Source organism: Stegodyphus dumicola, chromosome 1, assembly GCF_044657685.1.
Source record: "Stegodyphus dumicola isolate Sdum_Otavi_A_Nest chromosome 1, ASM4465768v1".
Lineage (NCBI taxonomy): Eukaryota > Metazoa > Arthropoda > Arachnida > Araneae > Eresidae > Stegodyphus > Stegodyphus dumicola.
The window spans coordinates 255,507,674-255,521,678 of NC_140768.1; the positions used below are offsets into that span (position 1 = coordinate 255,507,674).

The window sequence follows — 14,005 nt, forward strand, 5'->3', positions numbered from 1 at the left end:
AGACATTATATGAATATATGTATTATTTTTTCATGTGTGTTCTTTATGTCTCAAGATCGAACTGGCAGTGTATACATGTTTGTAAATTCCTAACAGCAGTTCTACTTTTTCCATTTCCCATCATATCTTATACTATATATTGGAAGGAGGTAGTTATCTTTGCTTACAAAGAGGAGCATGGTGGTATACTATTATAAGAATATACAAAATTTTTTAAGCATTAGATAAGTGTCAAAGATGGTTATATTCTCATCATTAGCTTGCTCTTCATGATGAATAGATAAAGGTTTACATTTTTCTTATTTGCACATCTAGTAACCCTTACTTGGAGCTTCATTTTTATTATTGATTATCAGAATTATATGCTAAAAGTTAATTTTAAAGGAAAGATGCCACAAAAATGTAAGCATGTAGTTTGTTAAAAAAAAAAAAAAAATGACACCCTGTTTAAGATGTTGCAAAAGCAATGTAACATGGAAGTGTGAAATAACAGATAATGGATTTTCTCGAAGTTCATTATCGATAATTCACGAGGAAAAAATCTTAAGAAACTTTTTAAATCAATAGTAGTTAATTCAAGAAACTTCTTTCACCTTGAATCTTGATGTTGAAGTGCTTGCATTTTTTATTGATAACAATAAAAGCTCAACATTTACATATTAGTGGGCAACTACTTCAGTTCAAATATTAAAATATATTGTCTCAGTAAGAGTAAGAAAAGTTTGATGCTAATGCAGTATGGTAATAAAAATTTACTAGTTTAAAAAACTAGTTTAGAGACTTAAAAATTATAACATTAAAAAAATTTAAAAGTCATTTTGGTCATAAACCTTTCATTTGATGTCTAGACAATAAAAAATAAAAGTTTTATAGTAGACAGCAAAGTATGCTTCAATATTTTGATTAACTCCTTGTCTTTTTCAGGTATTTTTTTATAGTGAATTTTTGTTATTTTCTGTATGGTTTGCAAAGAAGTTCGAGTGTATTATTATTTCTATTCTTGATTTTCTATTATTTTGTTTTGATGTGGAGAGAGTACTAACAATATTCTTAATTTTATAGGCTATATCATATAAAACTCATTTAAGAAATAAGCATCCAGGAATGGAAGGATTATTTTCTTGTACTATCTGCACATTTAAATCAGTAAGTAAGGAAAATTATGTGAATCACATGTCAGACCACAAACGACAAGCAGAAACACTTGTACAGAGTTCAACTAATATTACATCAGATTCTGAAATGCCTCTAGAATCGCTTTCAGTATCTGATCAGTCTCCAATACAAATGCAACTGTCAGACAACACAATGCAACAACTGGAAGGTATTTTAGATTTAAATGCAGCTCAGTTAGTTTGTTCTTGCCTCAATGCATTGAGTCAAGATGGAGGTACTCTAAATCTCCCTCCAGGTGTAACTGTAAACATACCACCATTCTCACCATCTGCTGATGGCACGCAAACCATTACTATTCAGCTACCCACAGGTCATGAAAATGAAAATGAACCATATTATCTTGCTATTCAGCAGCAAGATGGTACAACTGCTTTAGTGCTTCCATCATCAACTGAGCAGAATGATGAAAGTGTTCAAGAAAATGCAGAATTAGACAATGTAAATTTTGTGGAACAGGATGTGACTGGCAGTTCTTCCTTAGATTGTGGTGTACTTCAAGAAGATAATGAAGGAAGCCAGTTACATTCAGGCAATTCAGATTCTTTAGTTATAGCTCACATAGAACCATTTGATGATCCAGAGAGCTTCAGTACTGAAGTGATGACAACAAGTGAAGATAATCAAAACAGTTCATAAAGGTGCAATTGTAAAGCAAAATCTGTGATTTTTCTTTTTGTGCTACAGTTTGTGATAAATATTTAATTTTGTATATATGTATATATATTATTTTTAAAAAGTCGAGAACATATCATATTTCGAGGAAAAGTAAATTTTATGTGAAAGGTTTTGTTTATGGATTGGCTAATTTTGTATATTATTTGGTATTTATGTATGCAGAAAATAAGGTTTTCCTTATTTGAAATTTATTAGATGGTTAATAGAATCATATTTCTGTAAAAAAATTAAGGTTTTGGAAGAAATAAATAATCAATAGACTTCTTGTAAATGTGATGTTATATTTAACTATGAACTTGTAAGTATGTGTTTATAAAAAAAAAAAATCTGGTATCACTAAAATTATGTATCTGAACACTGTATTTATGAAAATATGGTATCTAATTTTGAAATCATGGCTTGTTTAAATAAAATACTTAGTAATAGGCTTAAATGAAATTTAAATTAATCATGTATAATTTTTATTTTTTATGCATTTTATCTCTATTACTAAATTATTGTAGATAAAAAGCGATTTGAATGAAAACCGTTACTTTTTAAGAATATCTTTGGAACTATAAGCATAAAATTTATTGATTTGTAGTAATTTGCTCACTGTTGAAGCATAGTAGTTTGAATTTATGAAATTCTGTATATTTCCTAGCCTAATTTTAAGAATATATTTCTTAATACCTACTCTTTGTAAAAGTGTTTAAATTAGTATTCATTGAAAGATGCTTTGTAATTCCTCATTTTCCATTTTATGGAAATCTGTGTTTTTCACAGTAACAGATATTGACAGTATAAAAAATGACTGAGTTATTTCAAATCCATAAACTTGTTTACAAAAAATACTTATGTTAAATAACAATGTCATTTATGGGTTAAAATAAAGCAAAATTCAACCTTAGATCATTGTGGATTTTATAGGAAAACTGACATGGTCTTTTCTTCAAGGAGCAAAAGCATATTATATTAAAGTAAGAATATGATATGAATAATAAATTCAAAGTTGCTAGTTAGATTTCTTGGATACATTATTTTTCTTTTATCATTTTTTAGGTCATCGCCATTTCATGGCACATTTCCTTATTTACCTAAACACTACATAAATGGGATGATTAGAGCATATTCACTTCTATACAGTAGCTATGAACATAAATATGCATTAGCATAATACAGTTTGGTGAATACTCATTAGTTTTATATGTCACTTTCCTTTTGGTGATGCTATCACCAGAATAACATAAGAAATTATAAAAATATTTATTGAAACTATGTATATATAAAAAAGTCATTTAAATAACCAACTTTAAGTATTTCTGAAACTACACTTACATTCTCAATAACTGTTTATCTCTTTCTCTTAAACTAACATAATTAAGCAATAAAATAATAGAAGTTTTATATGTGCATAATTTACATTAACTTAAGTTGGATGATTAACTTAAACTGATTAAGTTTAGTGATTGCATGTAGTTAGTGGTTTGCCAGTAATCCTGTATATATTGTGAAAATTTACAGCTGCCTTAAATAATTTATCATCCGTTGCAGAAAATACTACTGTACACGTAGTTAAAAGTAATGTTCAAAATGTGATTTTAGTGCCTAATCGTATCACTTTTCGAAACACTGATTTGGGGAAGGGAAGTATTAAGTACAAAAAATTGCATTCTTCTAATATAATTTTATGACTTTTGTACATTTGTTGGCATTGGTGATGGTTGAATACTCATACAGTGACTTTAATAAAAAGTTTCAGGTTCCACATCTATCTTAACATAATGCAAGGCCTTCATGTTATGTTATGGTATAAAATGTTACATCTTATAACTTTTGCTGTGCTACAGTAATTTAACTGGGCAGTCTAACTGACCAGCTATTTGCAAATAAGGTGGTTAGGCCCATCGTAATCACTTTTATGATTACTGTCCAAGGTAAAGTATTTTAGCAATACTATGTGCAAGTACTTACCAGATATGCAGATGTTACTGCTCAATAGTTTGGGGATGTCTTGCCTCATAGATCATCAGATTTATTTTCATTTGAGCATGAGCAGAATCATATGGGAAGACAGAGCTATCATCTTTCACAACCATCAAACAATGTGTTCGACCTATGCCAACAAACATGTAAGGCTGTATGACAGTACGCTATATCTGCACACTGCATGACAGTAGAATTTGACGATATGCTGCATTAGGTGGCCAACTACTGTAACACATGGGAGCTATACAAGGTATTAACACAAACATGCTAGGTTCCACATGAGTATTGTGTATGGGCATGCTAATGAAATCGGTTCTTTTGGTGGCATGTGTGCATATCATGTAATATGTATGGCTCTATCTGAAAGGCATATTACTTTTGAGATTATGTGCATTCATAGTGAGAAGAAATTTCAAAATGCTGAATAAAGTTGTGAACATTTGACTATTTTAATTATTTTTAATCTTATTTATGTTTGATCTTTTAACCTATGCTTGTAATCCTATTTATATATGAACTTTTAGACTGATTATTTGTGATCTTAGGCCAAACAATAAAATGGAAAATTGTATTTTAATCCTGTAGCATAGTGGCCTAGTGTTTAAGGCTGTTGAATGTCGGGAGTTCAGTCCCAGGTGAACAGGCCAGCTACATGATTGGTTTTAATGGATTTACCCATGTGTAATGTGAGTATGAGCCATTTTACCCTAGAAAGCTCCCCATAGTTCGGCATCCCTTCCCTCATAAGCTTTGCCATATTCAGTTAACCTAAGTTAAGTTATAGCATAGCTACTAACTCTCCTGCTTTCACTCATAAAGCTTGCTTTTTTACTTCCTTGTACGAAGTAAAGAGGAAGTACTTTAATCAGGAAAATTTTCAGTCAGCATATTTCAACAAAAATATCCATTTTGACCGCTATTGAATGCAATTTAACGATGCTTTTGCATGACTTCTGTACGTAAGAACAGAATAAAAGACTCCTTTCCTCCAAAAAAATTATAAAACTGCTTTAAAATGAGTTCTGAAGAGAATATTTTGTGGCATCTGTATGTACCTCGCATAACTCAAAAACGAGTAGCCTCAGAACGTTTAAATTATGTATATAGGACTGCTATAAGATGTAGATGTGCACCTCGTATTTTGGTTGCAATCGGCCGCACCAAGCGTATATAAATATATTTATATATATCCACTTTGCTATCCGGCTCAGTGATCTCAGTTTCTTTGCTGTTATATGTTTGTAAATTGTGCATTTTTTGCTTTAAAAATGATTGAATTATGTTGTTCTTATCTTCCGGTTAAGGTTTTAATGCCTTTAGTATATCTGCAAGCAATATTTGTACAATTATCAACAACTTAAAAGCTGTTTAGCCTAATTTTTAAATAACATTTGTTTACATTTGAAACAGCAGAATAGTAGATTTGTTGCCAATGTAGCGAGACTAAGCTTCGCAACAACGAAGATAATGCCTTCATTTATTATTACAAATTAAATCATGCTTAATCCTTTCTGAAATTTTTTCGAGGAAATAAGTGTTTAAGATTTACTTCGTAATTTTTAATAATAGATATTTTGAGTTTTTATGTATTTTTGCCTTGTTGCAAAGTGAGAACTGAATTAATTGAATGAGAAATACTAAACCGTCTGTGAAAAACTGTTTCTTTTTTGTTTTGTTTGCTTAATTTCTTTTATGCATCATTCTAGATTTATTATAGTACTTGAATAGAACATGTGGCAACGATTAGATAATACTTCAAATGATATAAATTTTGTGCATTCTGAGTTATAATATGAACGAAATATAATGCTGTTAAGTGAACCTAGCACCAGAGTGTTGCTATGGTAAACAGATATATTGAATTTTAAAGAATGCATTTATTCTGTTGTGGTTTATGCGCTTGACAAAGCAGATTTAATTCAATTCAATAAGTTTAAATGAAATGCAAGAAAAAATGCGTATAATTTAATATTCCATACAAGGAAGTCATGTGGTGTACACACATCAGATTTTTTCATTTTATCTCTCAATTGGTCATTGAATTTCCTGTTTTTTAGTAAATGAAACATTAAATTTTCAAATTTTACTCTCCCATCCCTAGTGAATTTTCAGGATTATTTTTCTAATTAAATTAATAGACCTTTTTAGAAAAGCGCAGGGAGATTCCAACAATGTTTAATCAGTTAATAATTTTTTCTTACATTAGTATATGGTACTAAATTTTTCCACGCAATAGGCTGTACACTTTATTTTTAACATGTGTAATAGGTTGTACACTTTAATTTCAACGTGTTTAAAAATACATTGGCAAATTAAAGCTTCCCTTTCCTACTCGAATTGTCTCAGTATTTTAAAGTATAGAGGAAAGTGTCTATAAAATGAAATGATTCAAAAATCATAAAATTGAAAATATCTGATGTAATATATGTTGTATCTGAATCATATAATAAATAGTTGAATAATCTGATTCATGCATTATAATGTGAATTTAAGTCAGCTGGAGTTCTGTCAAAATGGTGCTGCTGTGCATCTTGAAAATGTCATAGAAATTCCCAGTTTTTCATACTTCAAGGTTGGCAGCTATGTTACAGAGATTTTGTATTTTGCAAAGAGAAGCATTTTATATACTGTTTTAATCAAAACGTGTGCCACTTTTTAATGATTAGTTTATCATCTTTCACTTGAAATATTGGTTTCTTATGCATAGAAACTATTTGAATAATGTAAAAAATGTCAAAATATTCATTTTGATATCATTTGTAAATTATTGAAATGTTTTTAAATATGTATATTAGTTTTGGAAACTTTGCTGAGACTTATTAGTATGTGTTTAGATCATCTAATAGCTGTGGACTATATTGAAATTACTTGAATTTTTTTCATTTAAATGAATATTATTCATGTCATGGATATTCTGTTGGATAGAAAAGTTATTGGATATCAGGAGATTTGATTAATTTAAAAATGCTGTTGAATTTTGAAGAGATCATTTAAAAGGTACATTGAGTTCTCTCTCTTTTTTAAACCTTTCCCTCATGCATATTTAGTAGTTATTTTTATATTGGCTTTATTTAAAAAAATGTATTGAAAAGTTTAAAATTGAGAAAGAAAGCAAAAGAAGTTTGCTGTAGTGCCCCTTTCCAAAGAAGAGTGACCTGTGTATGATCGTATTTAAAATCTGTGCTAAATTGGTGTTTCTGATTTGCCTAGTTTAAATTTTTGTGTGTTTCTCTTTCAAGTGTATTAAAAATTAAGAAAATAAATTATACAGCCAAATATTCTTTTATTATTATTAATAACTTTTTAAAAGATATGTGGGGTTGCTTATTATACTAAAAGCAGTGCTTTGTAATTTAAATTTCATAACCTAAATATGCTATACAGTTGTGTATAAATGTAGCTGTGCTATATTATCACATTGCATGCAGGTATATTTCACCGAAGACTTAACGCACGTAGCAAGCATTTTTCGTGAATTTCGCGGGAGTTTGTCATAAAATCACAATAAATTGATACACATGTATGATGTCCATCCTATTTATACGATACAAAGTCTCCAGCACAAATTTACCAAAAACGTACATTTACGTGACCCGTGCTCTAGTGATAGACTGCAAAAAAACGAAAATCATGTTTCCCCGCATGCAGTGTGTTATTTTTTAAATTTAGCCTCGAGATCACTTATCTGTACACAGTATGAAAATTACTAGAATTTTCTATTAAGAAAGTATATTGTTTATGTGTTTTGTTTTAGTAAAGTAGTTTAGTTTTGCTTAATTTATTGTTTTAACCTTTTGTGCTTAATATTGTCTTTTCACTGGTGTTTCTTCTTGTTTTAATGAATTCAGTTTGATTTTGAATGATATGTGATATGTTAAATATTACCCATGTAAGAAAGCAATTCATGATTCCGAAATTTTAGCTAGTTACAAGTAAGCTTTGCTTCATTTAGAATAATATAGCTGGTAGTTTTCTGTGATACTTTTAATAGCACAAATCGTAAAATTCTCTGTTATCATTCTCAAGAGAAGTAACCAAAAGTGCAATAAGTATGAAATGCAGGAAATGATGCAGTTTAAATAAATGTGCGTGTAAAAAGTATAAAGAAATATTTAAAGATAATATGGAAATTAACTCTCTTTAACTTTTAGCATTCAGAGTAGAATTTATGTACCTGAAAAAAATTTTTTTTCCCTTTTTTTTTTTTTTTTTTTTTTTAAAGAATTAACATGAGTAAAACAACCAAAGAAATTTGAGTTAGGTCTAGAATTTGAATGCGTTACGTATGTGTTCAAGTAATGATTTCAGGAACCTATAATTCTTTATTTCTACATCAAAAGTGGCTAATCTTTATTTGACTCTAGAATATTGGTGCTACTTTGGTAGATGGTTGCACGGATTTTGGCTTTTTTTTTTTTTTTTTTTGAGCGATACGACTTATGGTAAACTCATTGCTAGACAAGCTATTTATGGTAACCGACACTTTGTTGTCATTTTAGTAAAAAAATAATGCGTTTTATTATGCATAAATTCTGTGTTTTAAATATTATTTATGGCTTCTAAATATTAAAAATCAATTTAATTTTGCATTTTTATTTGAAATAAAAATTTTATTTATGATATTTTATGGAATTTTATGTTGTGGATGATGTAATGAATGACGTCACATTACTTTAAAAGTAATTGTTTTTAATATATATAAATTTAATCTAATGTTTTAAACATTATTTATGGCTGTTAAATATTAAAATACAATTTAATTTTGCATTTTTAAATGTTTTTATTATGTATGATTATTTAAATAATTTTAATTCTGTTCCTGATGTAATCAGCTCTCTGACTGGTTACTGAATATTTGTGCATTACTGCGCCATTTTAAAATTTCATTATTCGTCTCTTCGAATTCCCTAGATTACATTTTTCAAATTTTTTCTTTAGATTATATTTTTTAAAGTATATTGCATTTTTCAAATTTTTTCATTGATATCTAAATTATGATTCCGATTTTTTTTGTGGTACTTATCAATATACAACAGGTTAAATACTCAAAAAATGTAAGTACATATTTTTCTTTTACTTTATAATTGTATACTTAAATTTTTATTGAAAAAATTAATACACTGTTTTCAAAAATTGCCGAGATATTTATTGCCATATATGTTTTAATTTTAAATAATTATATTCTATAAAACTTATTGTAAAGGATTTGAATTTAAATAATATTTTCATTTTTTTAAAGTTAGTATGATGTTTTTAATTCGATCTTCAATTTAAGTAATATTTTAATCCAATTAAACGTTGGCGCAATGTTTTTATAGCGGTGTTTTTATTCTGGTGTTTTTATTCTATTTCTTTGCTATATGAAAGTAATAATTTAACCTTATTTTATACTCATAGTAAATGTATTTATTTACATTTGCCTACTATTTAAAAAAACGACGTTTTCAACGAAAAATTAATTCATTATTTTTAACGATATTTTTTTTTAAAGTTTCGAATACTTTACTATGCGTAAAATACGTAAAAACAGCATTTTTCAAGATGGCCGACGATTGTAAAAACCGCGCCAACGTAAATCGCCAAAATTCCGTGCAGCCGTCTACCAAAGTAGCACCAGAATATTATTCAGTTGTGAAAACTTCTTGAAAATTTAGAGATAAAATTTGTCATATGTTGTTTCAAATCTGTCATGGTTATTGTTATAGCCATTTTAATATTTTAAAACAGATTATTGACAAATTTAAATCATATGAGGGAAATGCTAATTGACATTTTTATCTCATAGATCTCATATTTTAAACATTTTGACAGCTTACCTTTTTTTATATTATTCTATAAAGACTTTGTATAATGTCTTTTTGATCTTAATAATGTATTATAGTGAAACAAAGCTTTTGGGTGAACTTCACTATCTATGACAATTTTTAAATATGCAATCTGTGTATACAAACCTTGTGCGTGTCTTGAATTTCTTTAATTTTACAATAATAGTAGGCTGGCAAATGACATTTCCATCAGGCATCTTTGAATGAAGTATCAGTATTTTGATAAACAATTATGGGTTGTATTCAGTAGTTCTATATCTACTCGTGTAAAAAATGTTATTAGATTATTAACTGTTGTTTTAATTTAGCATCTTCACCTTTTGTGTCGTTATATGAAGACCTTTGCAATAGTATCATTGAGTACAAAGAGAATTATACTCTTTGTACAGCCTGGACATTAAAAAAAAAGTGGCATTTTTTCATATGCTTCAACCATATCTCATGTAGATCTTGTGGATCTCAAATAGTTTCTAATTTTTAGAAATGAATGTGATATACTTGATGAAACAATATTTGTCATGTCATGGATAAATCAGTCTTAAATACCAAACTACTGCAGTTTGAGTTATTTTATTAGTTTTGCAGGAATTAGATGACGATTTTCTTTTTTATATTTTTAAGTGTTCATGTATGTAATACTATTTATTTCACTACAAAAAATTTGATAATTAAGATTAATGAATAATTTATTACATTACCATATTTTGTTTAAAATTTTGAAATGTGTAAAAAAAATATTGTTTACAGTGTTCAGCTGTTCCTTTAAACCAGGGATGGCCAACCCACAGCTCGCATGCCACAGTGTGGCATGGCAGAGTTTTGACAGTGGCATGTGAAGATTTATTGAAACATTAAGAGATTTAATAAAATAATATTGTCTGTATCAACTCCACAATAGATATACACACAAACATATTAGAATAAATATAATCATTCAATTTCTCTGCAAGATGTTAGTTGTTACCCTACTGAAATTCAAATCGAAATTATCAACCTACAGCAGCATACTACACTGAAAAGTAAATATAAGGAATTTATTTCAACTGCAAGTGATCCAAATTATACTGAATTTTGGAAATTTGTTCCAACAAGCAATTTTTTTGAAATTTATATGATTTGGCTGTCGGATATTGTTGTAAGTTTGGATCAACATATGTTTGTGTAAAAATGTTTTCTATTATGAACAAAATCGAAATATCCTTAGAGATTAACATCTTGAACTAATTCTAATATAGATGAGTTGGTAAAAAAAAAAATCATACTGAAAATCCACATTTAGTACTGACTGTTTAATAATTATTTAGAATTAAATGCTGCAAATCATTCATTTTTATTTTATACATAACCTGACTGACTAAACCTTTAAAAATGTTTATTAAAAGAAAACTCTACTCTTTAGGTTTATTTTATTTATTATATTTTCTAAATGTCCAGTACTCAAGACTTGCATAAAAAAATGTGCTATTTGCGTAAAAATCCCATAATCAGCCTACAAAAAGCATTTTTTCGCCTTTTTATGTATTTTTTACAGTGGCGTAGCTAGGGTGGGGTAAGGGGGGACATCTGCCCCCGGGCGCAGCATTCAGGGGGCGCCAAATTGATGTTACGAAATTTTAGAATGAAATGCTTTCCGTTCTTGGCACAGAGAAAGGGGCGCAAAATCTTCAGTTGTCCCCGGGCGCTGAAAACCCTAGCTACGCTTCTGATTTTTTAGTATGTAGCAAGTGGCAGCATAACTCTTTTTTTTTTTTTTTTTTTCCAGATAGTGGCACTCTTCCCAAAAAGGTTGGCTATTCCTGCTTCAAATATAAAACTATTGTAAAATAATTATATATACACTGTTTGCCCGAGGGCCCGTACCCGGCCTTTATTTTCGCGATCGTTTTTTGTAGTACTTTCTAGTTGGTAATACAATCAAAAGTCTTTAATCCGGACTCGTCGGGACTTCGGCGATTCCGAATTATCGATTTTTCCGGATTATAGATCATCAGTTTAAATCTCGTAAGATGACATGCAGAAATTCTGAAATTAAAAATATGAAACCGTAATTTATGAAATAAAGAACAATTATGATCTAAAGGGTATCAAAATTTACAAAAAAAAAAAAAAAAAAAAAAAAAAAAAAAAAAAAAAAAAAGCGGCTTAATATTTATTTGTTTATTAATAATTTCTTTCAATGTAAGTTGTTTAAGTTGCTTCATTTTATGTGATAATACTTTCTCTTTAATTCTATAAACAGACATAATTTCTTGTTCAGTTACAAAGTTCCGCTGTTCAAGTCCCGTTAATTGCTGTGGCGAGAATACCGACTAACTTGTCAATCGAAATTTTTTCGTTTTCACTAACCTCTCTGTCACATTCTTCATGTCTTTATCCATTTTTTGCAGCAATTCCACTTTTTGTTTGTAGGACATCGAAACATACTTTCGTTTTGTAGATCCTTTGGAAGTTCCAGCATCGGAAATTCTATTTGATATAATCGAAAGTTCAAGTTTACTTTTATAAAATTGCTCTTAGTCTGCAAAAAATAATAAGCGGTATCCAATTCGAAGATTAAGGAACAACGCAATCATTAACATTAACTGAAATAGATAATTAGATAATTTTAGCTTACACCGTCCGTTATACATTAAACGCGCAGGCGAAAACGTATTCTGCACTTGCGCACACGCATATGCGCAATAGTCAAGGTCTTACGCGCACGCGTAAAACGCCTGTGCGCATGTGCCAACGCAGCGCACGCGCAGAAAGTTTTTAGCTTTGAAGTCCGGATTATAGATCATTCCGGATTATGGGTGTCCGAATTAACGACTTTGACTGTATTTCTAATTACGCAAATGTTTTAAATGATGAAAAGTTTTATGTTTTGGCATTTTTAGATTAAAAAACAAGTTTGAAAAAATTACGAAATTTCACTTCGTATGTTCACTCGGTCCTTATATTTATTTACCGTATATTTAGGAAAATTTTATACTCATTACAAAAAATAAAATGTAAAAAGTATGGCGTACGACAAAAATACGTACAATATTCTGGGATCCTATGCAAACTGAAAACCGAAATGTGTATATTTGTACGTAACTAAAAATAAAATGTGAGTTTAGAGATTTTTGATGTTAATGGGTAAGTAATCGCCATTTTAATATAGATCGCCGTGAAACTATTAATCAGTGTAATAATTTCTTTTGAAAAATGAGATCTTATTGAAGTCATATGCTAGAAAACACTGGGAAGCTTCAGTGTTGGTACTTAGCAACATGTAACATTACTTGCATAATTAAAAAAATAATGAAATTTCCTAGTATAGCGATTTTTTTCATAATTAGGATTCTAAATTAATAAAACTTGACAAGAATATTAATAACGTAATTTTAGCATTTGAAAATTTAAATCACTTATGCGAAAGTTCTTTTGTCATTTCAGATGTAACAAAATTATAAATTCAAGAATGTTACGCACTGGTAAAGCACAAAAGAATATCACTGAATGGCACTTAGGAGAATAAAATAAACCTCGAATCACGGTATTCGTGTACTATGGTATTTTCAGCATTATTTAGTTAATTATTTCACAAATTACCCCGGTGGAACGCTGTTTGTAAATATGGAAGTAAATACGAATATATAAATTAAAATAATTCCATTAATTTAATAGCCCATTACATTTTTAATTCCACTAAATGTAAAGGAGCGATTTTGGCCCTTTAAATTGTATTTTAGGGCCAAAATCGTCCCCTTGCATTTAGTGGAATTAAAAAGGTAATGGAATTTTAAGAAAGCCTGCCAAACCACCACTATTTTTCATAACTCGGCAAATATTATCAACATATTAAAAAAAAATTAAATGCGAAAAGTTGATTAAAAGAACAATTTACAAGTAATACAATAATGCAAATGTAAAATTAACAAAATGGTACGTTAAATATTATGCGTAATATGCTAGATTATTGTTCTCCCCATGTACACAGCGATCCCATTTTACCTAAAAAACAATTTGAGAAAAATTCGGTATAACACTATGTAATACATTACTGTTTTAATATCCCATTAATTTCGGTTACCATTAAAAAAAACTTCAGTAACAATACCTTCACAGGCAGAAAAAAAAAAAAAAAAAAAAAAAAAAAAAAAACTAAATATTCGAACTGTCGATAAAATGATCCCAACCAACCCAAGTTCAAAATGACATCAGGTAAAACAGATTTTGAAATTAAATATTTTAAATAGTCAATTTTCGCAGTACGAAAGTCGAGCTTTTATGTTATTTTTCATAATGAGTATAAAATTGTCTTGAATTTAGGTTTAGGGACCTTATAAAAAGTTTGACCTGATAACTTATATAAAACTAATCCTTGTAAATTA

The 14,005-nt window shown here is 28.9% G+C and overlaps 1 protein-coding gene across 2 annotated transcripts in view; it reads left to right on the top strand.

The window, feature by feature from the left end:
- LOC118188111 (uncharacterized) overlaps positions 1–13,780 on the top strand; it is a 49,051-nt gene extending 35,271 nt beyond the window's left edge. For both annotated transcript variants that reach the window (XM_035358469.2, XM_035358470.2), the window contains exon 8: positions 1,063–13,780. In XM_035358469.2, coding sequence (XP_035214360.1) covers positions 1,063–1,812 — 750 coding nt within the window. In that variant the 3' untranslated portion in view covers positions 1,813–13,780. The remainder of the gene's footprint in view (positions 1–1,062) is intronic.
- The last annotated feature ends 225 nt before the right edge of the window (positions 13,781–14,005 follow it).